The sequence below is a fragment of the Labrus bergylta genome, chromosome 3 (assembly GCF_963930695.1).
Source record: "Labrus bergylta chromosome 3, fLabBer1.1, whole genome shotgun sequence".
In the NCBI taxonomy this organism is placed as follows: domain Eukaryota; kingdom Metazoa; phylum Chordata; class Actinopteri; order Labriformes; family Labridae; genus Labrus; species Labrus bergylta.
Genome location: NC_089197.1, coordinates 15,436,370 through 15,454,597, shown reverse-complemented (window position 1 = coordinate 15,454,597; position 18,228 = coordinate 15,436,370). Strand labels below are relative to the sequence as shown.

At 38.8% G+C, this 18,228-nt stretch overlaps 2 protein-coding genes across 5 annotated transcripts; one reads left to right on the top strand and one right to left on the bottom strand.

Moving 5' to 3' along the window:
* Position 1: 1 nt before the first annotated feature.
* LOC109987036 (transmembrane 6 superfamily member 1) lies at positions 2-5,141 on the bottom strand. 3 transcript variants are annotated; one of them, XM_065952809.1, is made up of 11 exons: positions 4,854-5,141; positions 4,653-4,728; positions 4,383-4,486; positions 3,947-4,048; positions 3,767-3,866; positions 3,595-3,677; positions 3,256-3,374; positions 2,591-2,695; positions 2,398-2,490; positions 2,194-2,313; positions 2-641 (listed from the first exon to the last, which is right to left on the bottom strand). In XM_065952809.1, exons 2-11 carry the CDS (start codon positions 4,700-4,702, stop codon positions 450-452), a joined length of 1,068 nt encoding a protein of 355 aa, XP_065808881.1. In that variant the 5' UTR covers positions 4,703-4,728; positions 4,854-5,141; the 3' UTR covers positions 2-449. The 3 variants fall into 3 exon arrangements, with proteins under 3 accessions (XP_065808881.1, XP_065808880.1, XP_065808882.1); XM_065952808.1 differs by having other exon boundaries at positions 4,653-5,141; XM_065952810.1 differs by lacking the exons at positions 4,383-4,486; positions 4,653-4,728; positions 4,854-5,141 and having other exon boundaries at positions 3,951-4,054.
* A 777-nt stretch (positions 5,142-5,918) lies between these two features.
* LOC109987047 (BTB/POZ domain-containing protein 1) lies at positions 5,919-11,451 on the top strand. 2 transcript variants are annotated; one of them, XM_020637995.3, is made up of 8 exons: positions 5,919-6,511; positions 7,384-7,540; positions 8,697-8,802; positions 8,884-9,081; positions 9,305-9,434; positions 9,543-9,630; positions 10,415-10,561; positions 10,667-11,451. In XM_020637995.3, the coding sequence occupies exons 1-8, from the start codon at positions 6,087-6,089 to the stop codon at positions 10,823-10,825; spliced, it is 1,410 nt and encodes a 469-aa protein (XP_020493651.1). In that variant the 5' UTR covers positions 5,919-6,086; the 3' UTR covers positions 10,826-11,451. The 2 variants fall into 2 exon arrangements, with proteins under 2 accessions (XP_020493651.1, XP_020493650.1); XM_020637994.3 differs by having other exon boundaries at positions 9,242-9,434.
* Positions 11,452-18,228: the final 6,777 nt, after the last annotated feature.

Genomic DNA, 18,228 nt, shown 5'->3' with positions numbered 1-18,228 from the left:
ATGATTTTATGATTTTATGATTTTACTAGCCGACCAATTGGCAAAAAGGCATTGAACAGAAACCTTAGTGCCAACATCAAAGCATTTTTTTTTTTTTTACCTAAAAAGAAACTTTACAAAAAAATACAACAAAAATAAGTGTTGTCAAGTAGTTTGAATGCCATACAGTCCTAAAGAAAAACTGTGATACAATGGGTGCCTTCCGGTGCTAACTTGCTTTTTTACTTTTTATGCTCACATTTTCACAATAAGCAAAAAAAAAAAAAAAAAAAACATTCATGCAAGACTACACAAACTCTGACACTGGAATATTTTGTCATTTTTCCAATGAATCCATTAAACTGTCATCAAGTTGACTAGAGGCAAATTCTCTCCAAATGCAAAACTGCTAATAGCTGCAAACTTTAGCCCTTTAAGTCAAGCATCCTCATCATCCATGGCACTCTCTGTTATTCAGTCTTTTTGTCCGGTGTTCGTCTGAGGAAGAAGGCAGGCCTGGTGCAGCAGCGATAGCACAAAGCCTGGGGCACCAGAACATACAGGACATTGACTAGCAAGAAGACCAGCTGGCTGTCAGCAGGCACTCTGTAGGAGAACGGTGTCCGTGTGTGAAGAGACGCTCCGATATGAGAAAACTGGGCCTGTGAAGAGAAGCAGAGCGGGTGAAAGCTTCACAATTAGTTTAGTCACGAAAACAGGGTTATTGTTTTCTCAGATCACCATCATGAAGATGAACTTTTTCTAGCCTACTTGATAGTAGTTGATCAAAGTCCTCTCAATAGCAATGGTTTAAATGACTGTAGTTTCACAATATTTTCACATGTAGTCAGGCCATCATTGAACAGTTCATACAGGGTAAGTAAAAGGGTTGTTGTAAAAATAGAATAGAATCAGGGAACATATGTTTGTTCCAACTTATTCTCATGTATTTTCCAATTTACAGTGTTCTGTTTTTACTCACTGTTTCATAGAAGTCACAGAAAAAGAGACACAACATGTCTCATAGCAATCAGGGCTGTCAAAGCATCAGCTTGCCTATTTATAGCCTGGCAGAACAGCTGACATTTAAGTGAATACCTCCAATACCATCATTCCTCTCAGTCTGATGTCAGCTTCTGCCCCTGTCCTGATGATGAGTGACGCGCTGGCATGCAGTTTGAGCACAACGGCTGCTTTGTATTTTTGAGATTTGATGCTGCACTATCTGCTTCAACCCATTAATAGAGTTACTTTTTTAAAGATGAAAACAGATATTGTGTATGGCATTGATTCAGACCATATCTGGCCATGAAGAACTAATGGTGACAGCACATTATAAACAGAGAGTAATCTCCATTATCTATGAATAAACTTAGGGGTCAGCCAATCAGATTGTTAATTTCTTTTAAATACCAGGTTTATTTGACAGCATAGTCATTTATAGAATGTAGTTAGAGAGCTTCCCTGCACTGTTCAAATCAAAGCTTGTTTTGTTGGCACTGCCATTCAGATTCATATTCCAAATGCAGGGTGTGAGATTTTAATTTCTGGAAAAACATACAGAGAGCTACAATGTTTCACAGTTAAAAAAAAAAACATTTGTTACATCAATTGAAATAAAAAGGCTTTGTTCAATAGCTTTATGGTGCTCTTATATCCCTTAACATTGTCTTGGTGTAATCTTATCTTATGGTGTTGGGTCGTGTCTTGTCTTGTTGTATAGTATGGTATGGTAAATGGACTTGAGAGCTTGTATTGCGCTTTTATAGTCTTCTGACTACTCAAAGGGCTGTTACATCACATGTCACACCTACCCATTCACACACTGATGGTGGAGGCTACTTTGTAAAGTGACCATCAGAAGTAGCTGATCCCATTCATAAATATTTGCACACCGCCAACAAAGCTGCAGGAGCAACTTGGGGTTAAGTTCCCCAAACACCCAACCTTCCGGTTGTCTCTATCAACTGAGCCACAGCCGCCCATATGGTATGGTATGGTTTGGTTTGGTATGGAATTAGCCTACATAAATCATATTGGGAAGTAAAGAGTCGTATCATATAGATACAGTATTGTATCATATCAAGTTAGTTTTATTTTACTTTCTTTGATAAGTGATAGCATTGTGGAGTAAAACAGAACCTTTAACTGTCAAGACTTAGTTTTTCCTAGTTGGTAACCAGCAAAGAGCAAGGAAGAACCTGCAGGACGTACCTGTGCCAATGCTCCTGAGTGCACCAGAGTCAGGTCTGGAACCCATTCACAACCAGGAACCATCAGCCCATACAGAGTAATGATGTAATATGGTCCAGAGTACAGCATGTTCACCAGCATCTAGAGATGGTTGATACATTGTATCACTTCAACAATGTGTTTATGGCATTGGAAGGTTGGAAGTTTGGTGTTCTGCTGAGCTACCTGCACTTTAGGATAGGCCGAAGGGTCTTTCAGGTATGGTTCATATTGTCGTGTGTACTCTTGACACCAATCACTGGAACAGTCAAGAACAATCTGAAACACAAGCACGGGGAAATACAGAGGAGGCCTACATAAAGAAATGATTCTACCACATTGTGGGCATCGTGCATTTGATCATGTTATGCTTTCTTACCAGGCCCCTGAAAACACAGAAAGCGAAAGCAGGGATAAGGTAGATGATGAACAGTAAGTCCAGAAGTCTGTGGAGTAAACTTTTTCTTTCAGCCTCCCGATTGTTCTGAGAGAAAGCAACAAACATGTTCAAACATGGCTCTATATCACATAAGCTGGTATTGACATGTGTGGTTTGGCTTTTAAAGAATATATGATGCTGATTCTTTCTGAAAAAATAATCCACAAAGCTTGGATTGATAAGAGCTGGGACAATATTTGTAGTCCTGTAGTGGAGTGGAAATTAAACCATGTTTTCAAGGAGGACTAAAGGCAGGTGTAGGACTAAAATATTATAAATCATAGAGACACAAAAAAAAAACAATAAGAGTACCAATACCCTGCACAATATGTCAAGAACTTGCTACCCATTCCCTGATTCTTTTAAAAACAAGGTACTTGGCTTGGATATGTTTTGTGTAGCTCTTTTAGTATTTCCTTGGCAGTTCCCCTTTTCTGATGATGTGTGTGCCTGTTTCAATTTCATCAAGTGAATTGCTTCACCTTCCTTATACTTACTTCATCAACTTCTCTCCACTTTTAAAATTTCCTCACATGTAACAGTCGACAGACAATGTGGGAATCTTGCTTAATATTATTTAACTGCCATTCTTGATCCTGACTTACCGTCAGCTGAACATCCCTTATGGATGGCTGGCTGAAGATGCAAAAGCAAGCCCAGACGGTGACTGAGATATACAGCATGTGGAGGAGGAACAGAGGACCAACGTGAGTCCCGTATTTCCCTGTGAACAACACAGCCAGACAACATTTCACTTTGTGAAAACCGCCACACCAAAATGACTATTAGTTCATATTAAAATATTAAGGTATAATAATATTCATGGTTTTCCATTTGTGTGTAATTCTGGTTTACAAAATGTATTGGAAAACTATGGGAGGGGTTTCATTGGTTACACTACAAAATGCTTTCTAAAAGCATCCCATTATTTTTAGTGTACTAACCCACAGCATTCCCAAGAATGTAGACTATGGCACGCATGAGAAAAGATCCCACCCAGTAAAGTCCAATGGCTCTGTAACTGTCCCTGTGAGAGAAAAAAAACATGTACCATTGATAGATAGATAGATAGATAGATAGACAGATAGATAGACATGTGTATAATGCAGCTCTTACCCCCATGTAATTGCAGCAATCATGAGCAGATACATGAGATAGTGCACACAGCCGTCCCAGAACGAGATCATGTGCCCATGTGCTGTATTTATGTGTGGATCTGCCTGAAACATAAGGAAAACGTATCAGTACAAAATTGTGAGAGACTTGTTGACATCTACAGTAATCAGAGCATAGCACTTGCCTCTTTGAGATAAAATGTCACAAATCCATCAATGATGTTGTCCTGCTCCAACCCGATGATCAGATTCACAACACTGAGGAAAGCATGCACTGCAAACACTAAACAGATAGATTCATGCATTTAATGTGTTATTAGACGAGACAAATGACTGAAAAAAACTTGTGGTGTGCTCAAGGTAAAGCCAAGAATGAAAACATGTTTCTTTTCTTTTTTTCTTCACATTTAACCAACCAAATAGGCCTACTCTAAAAACTCACAAAACATATATTAACATAAAAAAAACTGAATATTCTGATATTTTCTTTTTAAAAGTAAGAGTAAAACCTAAACAAACCTTGCTCATAATGTTCAGTTAAAAAGTTTTCAACAGAAAGACGGCTAAAAATTAAAATAAAGAGAAAAGGGAAAGAAAGTGCATTTTTTTTATCATACCATAGAAAACAGGATCTACTGGAGCCTTCTTTTTGAGTATAAAACGTGCCGAAATGGCGAGGATGAGGACTGTTATGCAACCAGCGAAGAAGAAAGCTTCAGCACTTCATTTAAAAGAAAAAACACATGTGAAAGAAACTTAAAAGAATTAAGACAACAAATGTATTGATGTTGTGGGTTCCACTAAACAAACAGCCACTTGTAGTAGAGAAGTTAGATTTAACCTTTTGATAAATAAAGTCGTGGTAGGCTAGTTGTGTTTTAACTCACCTGTTGTTGTGAATGAGGTAGTTGAATAAGTAGCAGATGGGGATGGACATCAAGGAGAGCACAAACACCCCTGTCCCTGCAGACACGTTCATCGCGGACAAGTTTATAAGAGGATAGAGAAGTACAAAAAAAAAAAAAATCATATGATAATCTCCATGTTTAGTGATGAGTGATATTATAATGGCCGAGGAGAAAAGTCACCGTGTCACACTGCTGTCGCTACATGAATACTCTCCATGCTCTGCCTTGGTTATCTGGTCTTTCTCGATCTCTCCTCTTCTATTGTAGCTTACCTCTTCTCTGCTACCTTCTGTCACTCACACACACGAGCACACGCGCGCACACATAGCAGAAAGGAGAATAATTGTGTAGCCTATATCTCATAAACTGTAAATAGGTATAGCCTATCTGCGTATACCAAATATATTCTATTTTGTTAAGTAGAACAATCCTAATTTGTTTTTCCATTAATATGAATAGGCCCTTAGATTTAGTTTATACTAAATCTAAGGGCCTATTCATATCAATGTTCATTAATGTATACAACATATAAATGGTCCTCAGATGTGGTCCCGCGACCCTGCCATCTAGCGGTGGATTGCAAAACTTGAAACAGACAGCAGACTTCTTTTTAATTTAATAAGTGAATAATAATACCCAGTATAGAAGGCAATGCTGTCTATACCAAAAAAAAATCAATTCAATTAATTTTATAAAATTAATAGCATTATGCTGCATTTTAATAAATCCACATAAAATTAGAATTGAAAACAAAGAAATACCATTATTTGAACGTTTTTTTCTCCTGTTTAAAAATAAATGATCACTGTTATTTATTATTTATGGAAGCCCATTTCCGTCAGTAAAAAAAATAAAAATGAAAATAATAAAGTCTCATAATTTCAATTTTTTATCTCATTATTTTGACTTTTTATCTCATTATTTTGACTTTTTATCTCGTTATTTTGACTTTTTATCTCATTATTTTGACTTATCTTATTTTTATGACTTTATATCACATAATTTTGACTTTTTATCTCATTATTATGACTTTATATCTAGTAATTTCGACATTTATTCTGACTTTATTATTTTCATTTTCATTTGTTTTAACTGGTGGAAATGGGCTTCCATAATTACTCGTTATTCTGAGAATCAATAGCGTTTATATTGTTCTTTGTTCTTGCTTTGCCGTCAGCCGTTCATCAATAAAGTTCAATGGCGAAAAAAAAAAGAAAGTGTGTTAAGAGGTTTGTGCGCATGCGTGAATCTTAGTAAGCTAGCAAGAAGCTAGCTGCACATCAAAGAGAGATGGCGTCTACAGCGATGGATACCACGTAAATAAATAAATTCACGTTAAGGTGCGGTCGGTGCATATTGACGCGTCGATAACGGTCCTTGAATACGCGGAAGACAAAATAGAAGGGTGTTGTTATGGCGACCGGGAGCGGCGGGAGTGTCGGCGGCGGCTTGGCGTCAAACCATGACGGTCAGGAGGCAGCGTCCAACTCGGCTCAGTGTGGAGCCGCAGCTGGGCTCTCCAACGTGCCAGCCTCCGGCCCTGCCCGGTCCGCCTCCCCGCCCGTCCTCGGCCTTCACCGGGAGCCCATGTACAACTGGCAGGCGACGAAGAGCTCTCTGAAGGAGCGCTTCGCCTTCCTCTTCAACAACGAGCTGCTCAGCGACGTCAGGTTCATCGTCGGGAAGGGCAGACAGGCCCAGAGGATACCGGCCCATAAATTCGTCCTGGCCGCGGGCAGCGCCGTGTTTGATGCCATGTTTAACGGAGGCATGGCCACGACGTCGACTGAAATCGAGCTGCCTGATGTGGAGCCTGCAGCCTTCCTCGCCCTGCTCAGGTAAGGACAGCACTTAAGAGAACTACAAGTTATCAGACATGTCTCCAGTCTCTATTTAATGTGGTTATTAATCATGCATTGCACTTCATATTAGAAATTATCATCTGTTAAATGATTATTTAACACGCAACCATTGCAGACAGTCCCAGGCTCAGTGGCAGCAGCAGCAGCTAAAAAAAAATGTGCACAGTGGACCCGAAACAAAGAGTTGATTTATGGGTTAGTCATTCTTCAACAACAACAAAAAAAACAAGTCTGGGACTGCAATTTATAATCAACTTATTTTCAAAGTCGAGCTTATCTGACAAATATTCTCTGAATTTAGCTTCGAAATTGTTAAGAGGATTTACTATTTTCTTGTGACAGTGATTGTGTGTGTTAGTTTTATGAAACAAGCTTATTAAAACATTCATCTAAAGGTACTCTTACAGCATTTTCCCCAATACTCAGTGAGTATTCCCAGAAGCAGACCAAACTATAAACAGTTTAAAAATAATATATTGTCAGATACATCAATCGTATTTGCTGTGGACTTGTGATCAAGCGCTCAGACCTATTAGAATGATCTTGGAATTTGCAATATTATGGGAACACCTTGATTAGTGAGGCCAAACCTTTATAGTGTAATGTATGACAGATTTATTTTATTTATGAAAACATGTTACTGTCTAGTATTCAAGATACTCTGTAGGCTTGTTCTCAGTGAACAGGAGAAGCTGGTCTTTTGGGTACATGCTGCAGAGCTTAACCCAAAGTCTCTGTACACCTTACAGTCGGGTACATTAGATAAAAGTAGGCAGGTTTACAAGTCTCCCTAAGGGAAAAAAAAAAAACACACTTTGCATGACTTAACTGATTTTACCTCTGTACAGGTTCCTTTATTCTGATGAGGTCCACATTGGTCCGGAGACTGTGATGACGACTTTGTATACGGCGAAGAAGTACGCCGTCCCCGCTCTGGAGAGTCACTGTGTGGAGTTCCTAACCAAGCATCTCAGAGCCGACAACGCATTCATGCTCCTCACTCAGGTTATTATCCCTCACATCTACTATTTCGTACACTCACTTGACACGTTCACAGCACCTGTGGGTTACCAACTTGATGGTGTATTGCTCTAAACAAAGCGCAGAAGTTAGAGAAAACAGCATTTACGTGATCTTGTTTCTACCAAAAATAAAGTCCCTATGAAAACTGTAAAAAATGTTTTTTTTTGCTGATTATTAAGAGACAGTCAGATCTGTCTTTATTGGTAAGCTCACATTCCTTTATTGATGTTTTTAATTGGATGCTTATAGCACCCAAAATTATATGCCATTTAACCTCATATGTTTCATGAATTTATATCAAAGTCTCATCTCAGACCAATAAAAGGCATAGCTTGGCAAGAAACGAGGATAAAGTGAGAAATACATTCACAGTATTACCCCTCTTAAGACATAAAGCACCAACATGGTGAAGCAGGGCAGCAATAGATGGTTTCAATAACAGCTTGATGTGATTTGTAAGGGTCTTCTCTGGGGCAGTGTTTGAAATAATCTAATAAGAATTCTGCATCGCTTATTTATCTGCTGGAAACTATCAGACTGCTTAGACAGTGGGGGAGGAAGCCATTTTTTTATTTTTTACTGTGTCGACACCAAACTGTCATCCAAGCATCGATAGTTGAGTTCACATGACATCCTCTGTTCTATTTTTGGATTGTGCTGCTGTTTGTTTGATATCAGCTTTTTTTTGTGTTCCACTGCTGGCTGAAACATCAGGCTGCTGCTTGTACAGCAGCTCTCTGATCAAAACTCCCTTTTCAATCCATCGCTGCCAAAGAAAGAGAAGCTTTCTATAAAGCAGCCCAGAGAAAACAAAAGTAACACGCCTAGCTGTGTACTCTTAATTAACTGTGTCGTTGATTTTTCTACTAGTACTTTTATTTATTTGTTTACATTTGATGACTTTTAAAGGGCAATTTTCCACAGCTTTTTGTCATTACTGTTATCTTAATTGAATACTCTTAAATGTAGGATTTCTAATATCAGACCATGTTGGATTAGAAGATATGGACAGATCTATTTTGAGAGTTGCATCAAAAAAAGTCATTGGTCTAACATTAAGCTATTTTCTTTTGTTCCAAATCATATAAATGACATTTATAAGATGCTAATGATGCTTTTTTTTGATGCTTTCATCAAGGCAAGGTTATTCGATGAGCCTCAACTTGCCAGTCTCTGCCTGGACACCATAGACAAAAGCACTGCAGATGCAATAAACGCAGAGGGCTTTACAGATATTGACCTCGGTATGTGAGTCATTAACCTGATTTTTGAAGTTTGTTTTATTGTGGATGAATTAAAATGTAACCACTGTGTTTTATGTGCAGACACCTTATGTGCAGTGCTACAAAGAGATACACTCAGCATCAGGGAGAACCGTCTGTTCGGGGCGGTGGTACGATGGGCAGAGGCCGAGTGTTACAGACAACAGCTTCCCCCGACCTCGGAGAACAAACAGAAGGTTCTGGGCAAAGCCCTCCCGCTCATCCGCTTCCCGCTCATGACTGTTGAGGAGTTTGCTGCAGGTAAGCATAGCATGAAAAAGGCTTAATCCTGTAATGGTACGCCTTTTTTCAACACTACATTAACCATTTCAGCCATTACTAAACATATTCGTCATGTTCCTGATGTTTCCATACAACTCGAACCACAGAAACCAGCTTGATATTCTCTCTTGTGCCACAGGGCCTGCCCAGTCTGGAATATTGTTCGATCGGGACGTGGTAAATCTGTTTTTACACTTTACAGTAAACCCCAAACCACGGGTCGACTACATTGACAGGCCCCGCTGCTGCCTCAGGGGGGAGGAGTGCAGCATTAATAGATTCCAGCAGGTTGAGAGTCGATGGGGGTACAGTGGTACCAGCGACAGAATCAGGTATGACCACTAACATCACTGGTTCATTGTTAATCTGAAAAGACAAAACGATTGGAATTGTATTTAAACGTCTTTTCTCTCTTTCTTATTGTGTTTCTACCTCTGTAGATTCAATGTTAACAAAAGAATATCCATTGTGGGTTTCGGCTTATATGGTTCAATACATGGACCCACTGACTATCAGGTCAACATACAGGTGAGTTCTGTCAGTAAGAAGTCAAAATGATGATGGAGAAACTTAGACTGCCAATAATATTTGTGTTTTTCTCATTGATTTGAGTGGAATATTTTTTATTCAGAACAGATACTCACACTTGTTTCAAACAAACATTTAGAATAATCTGTTTTCTTTTATTTCAGATACCTTTTAAGCATTTAGATATTTTGTTTGATGGGGACGATTCAATTGAACACAGTTCCACTGCAGAGCATGAACTTAAAGAATAGCACAGCATTTATAACTTTTGCTAATTTGTAGCTTTTGTTCCTTGTTGGGCTTTTACATGTACAGTGTAATAAATATACAGTTTTAAGAAACATAAAACAACATAACACTACAGATATAAAATATACCACAAAGGAATGTAACAGAAAAAGACATCGTCTTAAGCAGCCTGTCTGGTAATTTGCATTCATTACTTTTAAATGAAAAGTGTAAAATGTCTTTAAGGATTAAAATGATTGACATTTGTATCAGTGAAGTATCTAGATGTTTTGGGGATCTAAAGCATAGCCCATGTAGTCACATCTCCACTGTGCTACAGTGTGAGATCACTATAGTGAGTAGGATATTGTCAACACAAAAAAATTACATAGAGGATAATTTTTGGCACAGCCAATCCTTCCAGTTACTTTCCACAAAAACAGAACACCAAACAGAAGAACTGAGAGTCCCAAGCACCTCAGTTAAAGTTTGTATTGAGTAGTTCTTCCTCTGCCCCTTGTTATTCAACCATTAAAGACTTTATCCTGTTCTGTAGATCTTAGAGAGCGACAAACGCATCACCCTGGGTCAGAATGACACAGGCTTCAGCTGCGACGGCACAGCGAGCACTTTCAGAGTGATGTTCAAGGAGCCTGTTGAGATCCTACCAAGTGTCAGCTACACTGCATGTGCCACCTTAAAGGTTGGTCTCGAATTATGTGGTTTTAAGAACGTGCATGAATTAACACCATCTGTTTTAAACCACGGTAGGATTGACCTTTCCACTGAATTTGAATTTACACCTCAGGGTCCAGACTCCCATTATGGCACGAAAGGTCTGAAGAAAGTCACCCAGGAATCAACAACAGGGACCAAGACAACCTTCTTCTTTTTTAGCTCACCTGGAAATAACAACGGTACTTCAGTGGAGGACGGGCAGATACCAGAGATCATCTACTACAGCTAGACTTAATACATGTCGTGAAGGTACACTGGACCAGGGAGACCTCAGACTGCTGGAAAGACTGGACTGCTGGAGTAATACGTAGTGCCTCGTGAACCCTTGGATTATAGAATGTGTGTGTTTGACTGTGTGTGTGTGTGTGTGTGTGTGTGTGTGTGCGTGTGTGTGTGAGTGTGCGCGTGTGCAGTTGTGCACAGACATATTAAGGAATGTGGAAACAGATTCGGAGTTGTGCTAAATCACAGCTTGGGTGGGAGAAGAATGTTTGGGCATAAACTGTAACACAGCTGTAAATGATCAAAATACTGACGTGTGTCTGTGTGGTGTTATCATAGACCACCAGTGCATGAGTGAAAGACCAGAGACAGTAACTGTGGTGGTCGACGCCATTTCAATTTGTTTTGTCAGTTTTTGCTGATGCATTTACCGAAAGTATAATATTTGTGTATCTTTTATTGAGCACAGTTATCATTTATTCAGTGACCATCTTCAATACAATGTTTTTTTTGCATTGTATCAAGGCTCCATGTGTGTTAATGTAACTGCCAGTGGTACATGTTGTAATTTATGACTTCATGTTTGCTTAGCACTTAATCCAATTGTAAATAAAAAAACAGGCAAAAAGAGAATGTTTCAAGATTGTCATACTCAAATCAAGAATATTGTTGTTAACTTCATGGTAGTTAATTGTTGTCCCAAACTAAGGTTGATTCCTCTGATATACTCATAAGTTAGGCACTGGGAATCATTGAAGTAATGATCATTCACTTGTTATTCCTTTTTCTGTTACTAGATGGTGCCAAATACATCATACTGCAAGCTTTCAGGCTTCTGAGTACTTAAACCTGGGACTGTGGAGGATAGGTCAGTTTCCAGTTATGCGGTTTAAATCTAAGGGATTGTGAGGAATAAAAAATATTGTAAAAATTACGTTTGACCTTAAATTGTTGAAATAAAACGAAGGTTCAGCTGCTCCAGCCGTCAACAGTTACACTGGTGGAGGAGAAAACAATGATGAGTAATTATAAAGCTTATAAATATGGATCCATGTGGGAGAAGGACTTCCACTGATGTAGCCCTGATGTGGAGTTTTACCAGTTTAGTCTTATCAAACGATCTTACCCGGGGTCATGAGGTGTTTGTAAAGAACAGAAAAATTAATGCTAATAATATTAACTAGCCTCACAAAAACCATATATCAGAACTTTAGAGGATTTAGTGCACATCTGAAACTTGACCTGAGAATAAATCAATTGTAATCAAACATAACTTTATTTATCCAGTGAGGAAGTGATTCAGTAAGAGCTGCATGGAGAGGAGGAGTAAAAGAACAATATTTGCTCCTTGAAGTAGAAGTTTAGACATTAATTGAAGTTCTTTGGTTCAGATGTCTAAAACTTTTACTACTGCAGATAACAATACTTCATTATCCCCCAGTGGGGAATTGATTGTCACACAGTTGCACAGTTGGTACACAGGTATACACATACATAAACATGTAACACAGGAAGGAAACACAAACAGTACTACTACAATTCTTGAGTAAATGTTCTTTCCAGCATGCACTAAAAATAAACTGAGAGATTATTAACAAGTATTGAATGAATACTTGGTCGTAGTTATTACATCTAAATAAATCACTTACTCATCTCTTTATTTGTTAAAAAATCTTTCAATTGAAAACCACAAGTTTATTATACAAAGTGCTGCACAGTATTGAGTCCCTTAAATCAACCTGCAGCTATAACAACATGGGGGAAATAATCAGCTCGGTGTTTCCCCTTGTAAAAATCTCAGTAATTCAATATGAGATTTATTGTTCTTATTCTGCCATAAAATGAAGCTTCTACGTCTTCAGAAATCTGTCATCCTGAAAGCTGTCTGCAGAATAGAGATGAAGTGTTCTTAAATTGCATAATCCACACAATCAGACCGTTGGAAACATGTCCACTTTAGACGGCTGTGAGTGGGTTTTGACAAGTAGGGCGATCCACGGAGGCTGCCAGGTGAGTCACCGGGACCTGAGAGCCTCTCCCGCTGACTGACTGCCCACTTAGAAAAGCATTTATTACAGAAAGAACCAAGAAAATCAGTTTAAGACAGGTTTTCACCACCCACCAGTCCAGTCAAAAACCAGGAGGACAGTAGACTACAGCTCTCTGCTTTACCTGCTTTTTGTAAAAAAATAAAATAAAATTGAAGGTATAAAACAGTTTTCATAAAAGGTCCTTGTGCTGAACTCAGATGATGATTGAGAGAAGATTCCAGTGATACTGATACATATGAGGCAAATATGAAGCTTATTGGGAATAACTTGAGCGTGGATGATTTCTTGCCGCTATTAGACGACAAATCCATGACAGTGATGTGATTTTCTGATGATTGTAGCTGTATTACATTCTGTTTCAGTGAGTGTGGGTGGGTAGATAATGCTAGAATGGGTAGTCTTTCTCTATCTTATTTTTTGAGTGTTCTACTTTTTAAACTGACAGCGGGGAAGAGGTTTAATGCCTCTGCTGTTTTCTGACAGCCCATGACATGAAATTGTACAGGGCAGAAGTGTTATAGAGTCAGCCTTACTTTTTCCTCCCCAGTTTGCCTCCGCAATAAAGCCCGGTTTTCCTAACCAAAACATCCTCACAGTGACCTTGAAAGAAAATGTATCAGGATTTTGCAGCATTATGAAAACAGTTTTTCTACCTGCTACGACTCCACCTGTTATGGTTAAATGTTTTATTATGTTGTAGGTTCAGAAAGTGGAATGATGAATTAAGGCCGACATGAAAGCAGTCAAAGCAGTCAAAACTTGGGCGCTTAAAAACACAAATGAATCATAAAATGAAAAAAACCGATTAGAGCAATGACTGGAAGGATGTAGGCTGCAGCCAGAGCTCATTACGCCTACCTTTGTCACAGTATGAAAATTAGAACATTAATGAACAACCTACACAGTGCAGACAGTGAATAGAAAGTAGTAATGAATTTGAATACAAGCCTTTTATATAGAGCATATCGACAGCATACACATGTGCATGCACATTTTACACATTGGCAAAAGAATAGTGGATTTTCTTTTGGACTAAATCCAAAACACTGGATGTGTTTAATGTGGTGAATTTCCACTGATGAGATAATCAAGAAGAGGGATAATCCCTACTTTCACACCATATAGTCGTTTACAGACATGGAGATACTGCTTTGTTATATTGTTGTATTGTTTAATGAGTGCGGCAATTCAGTCCAAGACAAATTTCAATACCGGGTAATAAAATGAATCTTTTGTTCACTATTGTATTGTATCATATAATATCTTACAGTATCGTATCGTATCTTATAGAATCACTAATCATCCCATAATATTGCTTTGTATGAAATTATATAGTTGTCTGGCGTATTGTGTTGTTTAATATCGTCTCGTCTCATATCGCAATGCATCATATCATATCGTTTCGTGTTTAGATATTAGAAGTATGTACTGTATATATATGTATTTATGTGTATATGTACTAGTGAATGTTTATTACGGGTGTGTGCATGTGTGTATGTGTGTATGTATGTGTAGGCGAGGTGTGGGGTTTGTATCTGTATATGTGCATGCTGATAAGTTTTGAAAGTTTTTACAACTTTCAACCAAATGTAACATAGCTCTTACTGTGAGCCTGTTCTCCATATATTTTTTTATCATGTATGTTGCATTGGAAATTAGCATTAACTGCTGGCGTGCAGTGCATTGGAAAATGGTTGTTCAGTTCTCCATGTATACAGCATCTGTCCCTGCCAAATAAACCAGAGGAAAGTAAAGATGACTTCATAGTTTAATCCCTCAGTTGCATTATTGAATATTTCCTTTCTCTTAATTTTCCATCATAATGTTTGTTGGGTTTTAATCGCTGATGAATGGAAAGACAACTGTGCAGATTTATTATGCTTTTTTTATTATCAAATGCTTAATCAATCAAATATGATAGTTGCATTATAAAGTGAATCTTAAGAGCAAGCTGTTTTTTTTAAAACAAGAACAATCCAAGCCAAATCCCTGATTTCACTCTATTGGCTTTGGGGATATGATCCATAATTTAAGGGTGATATCTGTAATGGACAGGACCAGAAAAAAGGCCATAGAACGTAAGCACACAGTCAGACACTGATAGTATGATGTAAGTAAGTGATGGTCAGGGAACAGTTTCCCATTCAGCAACATTAGGTTGGACAGAGATGTTTCTCAGGGAAAGGCAGGTGGCAGGTCAGCAGGGTCAAAAGTACAACATGACAGGAAGACAGCCATAATGATGACTACGAAACAATCCAGCAGAAGACTGTAAGGAGAGAATGAGGAAAGAGGTGAAATGAGGAACAGGTGATTTGAAGAGGTGAGAAAGTTTGAGAGTAAGAGGAGGTGAATCAAAGATGTGGGAAGTTTCCTGAAATGCGGCAGACTGGGTTAAGTGAACAGTGGCTAATGGGTGAGACAGAGCGGCAGAATGTGTTCAAATGAAAATATCAACTTCCTCGGAGTACAGGAGTCACTCAGATGTGAAGATTCACACTTAAAACAGTCATTAAAAATGCATTAGCTGAAGACAGTTCTTTAGGAATGTTTACAAATCATGTATTATTTATGACTTTAAAAAAAACATTTTACCATTCCAGCACGTAGCGCTCATAGAACATCATGAACAATTTGAGAATTTTTTTTTTTTTTTTTAAACTTATGCAGCAAACCAGAGATTTTGTTTTTTTTAATGAAGTGTCAAAACCAAAACCTGCCCTTCAAATTACCCATGATGCAACTGGACCAACGAAGATGTAATCATCAGAGTTTTGGCGTGTTGTGCAAGAAGCAGCTAATGTAGCTTTGGGCTGCTAACTTCAAGCGGAGATCAGGAGCATGCTACCGAGGTCTGGAAAGATCAGTACACCCCACACTTCCATTTTTTATTTTTTTTACTCTTGTCTTAAGTGCCAAGTATTGGGTGATGATGCCTCATGTGACATCACTCAAGGTAGGCTATAAGACTTGTAATGGTTCATCTGCAGGCACAACAAATGCAGTAGTACAGACTTTAATGTGTAATCTGTTAAGTTTCCTTGTTAGATACATTCCAGCTAATTAAAAGCTTCAACCAGTCCTGTTCTATCTAAAATATTTGGTTTTCCAATCTGGTTCATTTAAACCACATTAGACAATCTGTAAAATCGTTTTTTTTGGTAGATGTTCCTGAAAACAAAATGTTATTATTCCAAGAAGGCAAACAGCCAGCCTACTTTTGATTCTACATTAATGTGCAGCTGATCCTGCAATTTGCCAGGGTGGTTCATCTTATCTGTTTCATTGTACATATAGTTACCATGACACATTCTCATTGGCCTTATTCCATTTTAATACATGGATATAAAACGTTCTGATGTGAGATCAGGCTCTCTGTCTTTGTTCAGACCACTTTGACAACATCAACCTGCAGGGGTGAGTTTGTGTATGCATGTGTGTGTGTGTGTGTTCGTGTGTATGTGTGTATGTGACTCTTAATGTGTGTGTCCCTACTTGTCCAGCAGGTGGGAGTTATGCAATCTGTATTCCAAAGATGTGTCAGGTAATTAGTTACCGAATACATGTGAAGGACTGTGAAGTGAGCATCACAAGCCGCTGAGACATTATGTGTTGATACACAAGTGAGACGGCTTTTTTTGTGATTTCTCTCATTGTATATACTTCAGAAGAGGAAAGAAATAGTGTTAATCTGGAAAATTATGTTTTTTTCAACTGTAAGTGGTTCTATTGTCGTAGTATATGTGGTCATTAGTAGTTTCACTTAAGCATCTGAGTATTTCCTCCACGACTGAGGAGACCTAAAGCCTGAATGCATCTTCCTGCAGAGGTACCACCAGATATAATCAGACTAACAAGCTTCCCTCGGCAGCAGCACAGTCCACTGTCTTAACATGGATGACCTGAGCAACTGCATCATTAGCTTAAAGAGCACACAGCTGGGTGAACAGGGGACAAGATGTTATCAAAACTGATCTGCAGGAGCAATTAAAAGGGTCTATTCTGAAGCTCAGCACAGAGATGAGTGCTTGCTCACATTCTTCACGTGTGTGTTCATGTGACTGGGTATACTTGTGTACAGATTTGTACCTTATAAGGCTGGGGGCACTTTCTTTTTTTTTTTCAACAGAAAGAGCAGAGCAAGTGTACTCCTCCATTCAAACACGTCACACGCTACATAAGCACTCCCCACTGTCTGCTAGGGGCGGGCAGGCTGGCCTGGGCCAACCTTAGCCCCTGCACTCTCTCACACCAGATGTAGGTCGGCGAGTGCTGCAGGGGCTGGGGGATGTGGAGTGTGCGTGTGGGCCTGTGTTCGTCGGCAGTTTGTTTTGTTTTGTGCACATTTGTGTATGTGTGTTTTCACTTAGACTGAGGGAGGAGATAGAGTGATGATTGTAGTGGATGAGTTCATCATCAAGGACATGGCCCCCAGCGCACTGTCTCCGTTGCTGTCACATTGCATCGTCACAAACAGGTCACATGAAGCCTGACAGCCCGGCAGACCAGACCGAGGGGGCTCTCACTGGTCCTCATTCGGGCTCTCTGCATTGTTTTCCTTCTCTTCATCTCTCTTAAATGCACTATGCATTAACAGCCTATTAATTACAAAGGAAAACAAAATTGTTCTGATTATAAGGGGGCACTGGAAGTTCATGAACTCTCATTCAAGGCTCATAACACGCATGACAAGTAAATGAATAAATAATTAACTAAATGAATAATGAAGACTTTCATCTTTTTAATATAGCTATAATAAAATAGGATCCCATCCCTGAAACTCAAATGTTTATGCTGAGTTAACAGGATGAGTTCAGTGTATGAGCAAGAGATTGCTTATGCTGCATGGCACCCAAAGAAGACGATTAACATGTTGACTGCTGGATTAGTCTTAGTGGAAGGGTGAGCTTTCCACAGGGTCAATCTCCTGAGGATGTAATGAGGGTGTCAAAGTGTCTTATTCTTGTTTTATCACATATCTATTTACTGTGTACCAATTTCATTCATTCTACAAACACATTTTAAAGGGGTTTGTCACATTAAAGCAACAAAGGTAACATTTCCATCTCAAAATAGTAGTTTCTAAGTCGATCTAATTGTACAGCAACTTTCAGCAGTGAAAAAGCCTTTCTCCCATGTCCACACAAATTAACGCCATTGTTCCCTGCTTAAAGCACTATGTAAGTTTGCATTTAACTCACGAGAAGTGTGTACGCCTTTACGGCACTAGCCAGTTAGCCCGTCTCCGTGCTGCTTGATACAATGGCTGACACTAAAAAGAGCTAAACTGAGGCGGAGAAACCAAAGAGGATGGTGATGGATGAAGCAAAGGAGAGAAAAAGAGAGATTGATGGAGCAA

Bases quoted from the DNA above. Each gene is read 5' to 3' on its own strand.
- LOC109987036 (XM_065952808.1), bottom strand. From the start codon at position 4,795: ATGATTTTTTTTTTTTTTGTACTTCTCTATCCTCTTATAAACTTGTCC. The intron at 4,049-4,382 runs GTATGATAAAAA...CTATCTGTTTAG, and splicing joins AGTAGATCCTGTTTTCTATG to TGTTTGCAGTGCATGCTTTC. The intron at 3,678-3,766 runs GTAAGAGCTGCA...TTTCTCTCACAG, and splicing joins ATTGCTGCAATTACATGGGG to GGACAGTTACAGAGCCATTG.
- LOC109987047 (XM_020637994.3), top strand. From the start codon at position 6,087: ATGGCGACCGGGAGCGGCGGGAGTGTCGGCGGCGGCTTGGCGTCAAAC. The intron at 9,435-9,542 runs GTATGACCACTA...CTACCTCTGTAG, and splicing joins GGTACCAGCGACAGAATCAG to ATTCAATGTTAACAAAAGAA. The intron at 9,631-10,414 runs GTGAGTTCTGTC...CCTGTTCTGTAG, and splicing joins ACTATCAGGTCAACATACAG to ATCTTAGAGAGCGACAAACG.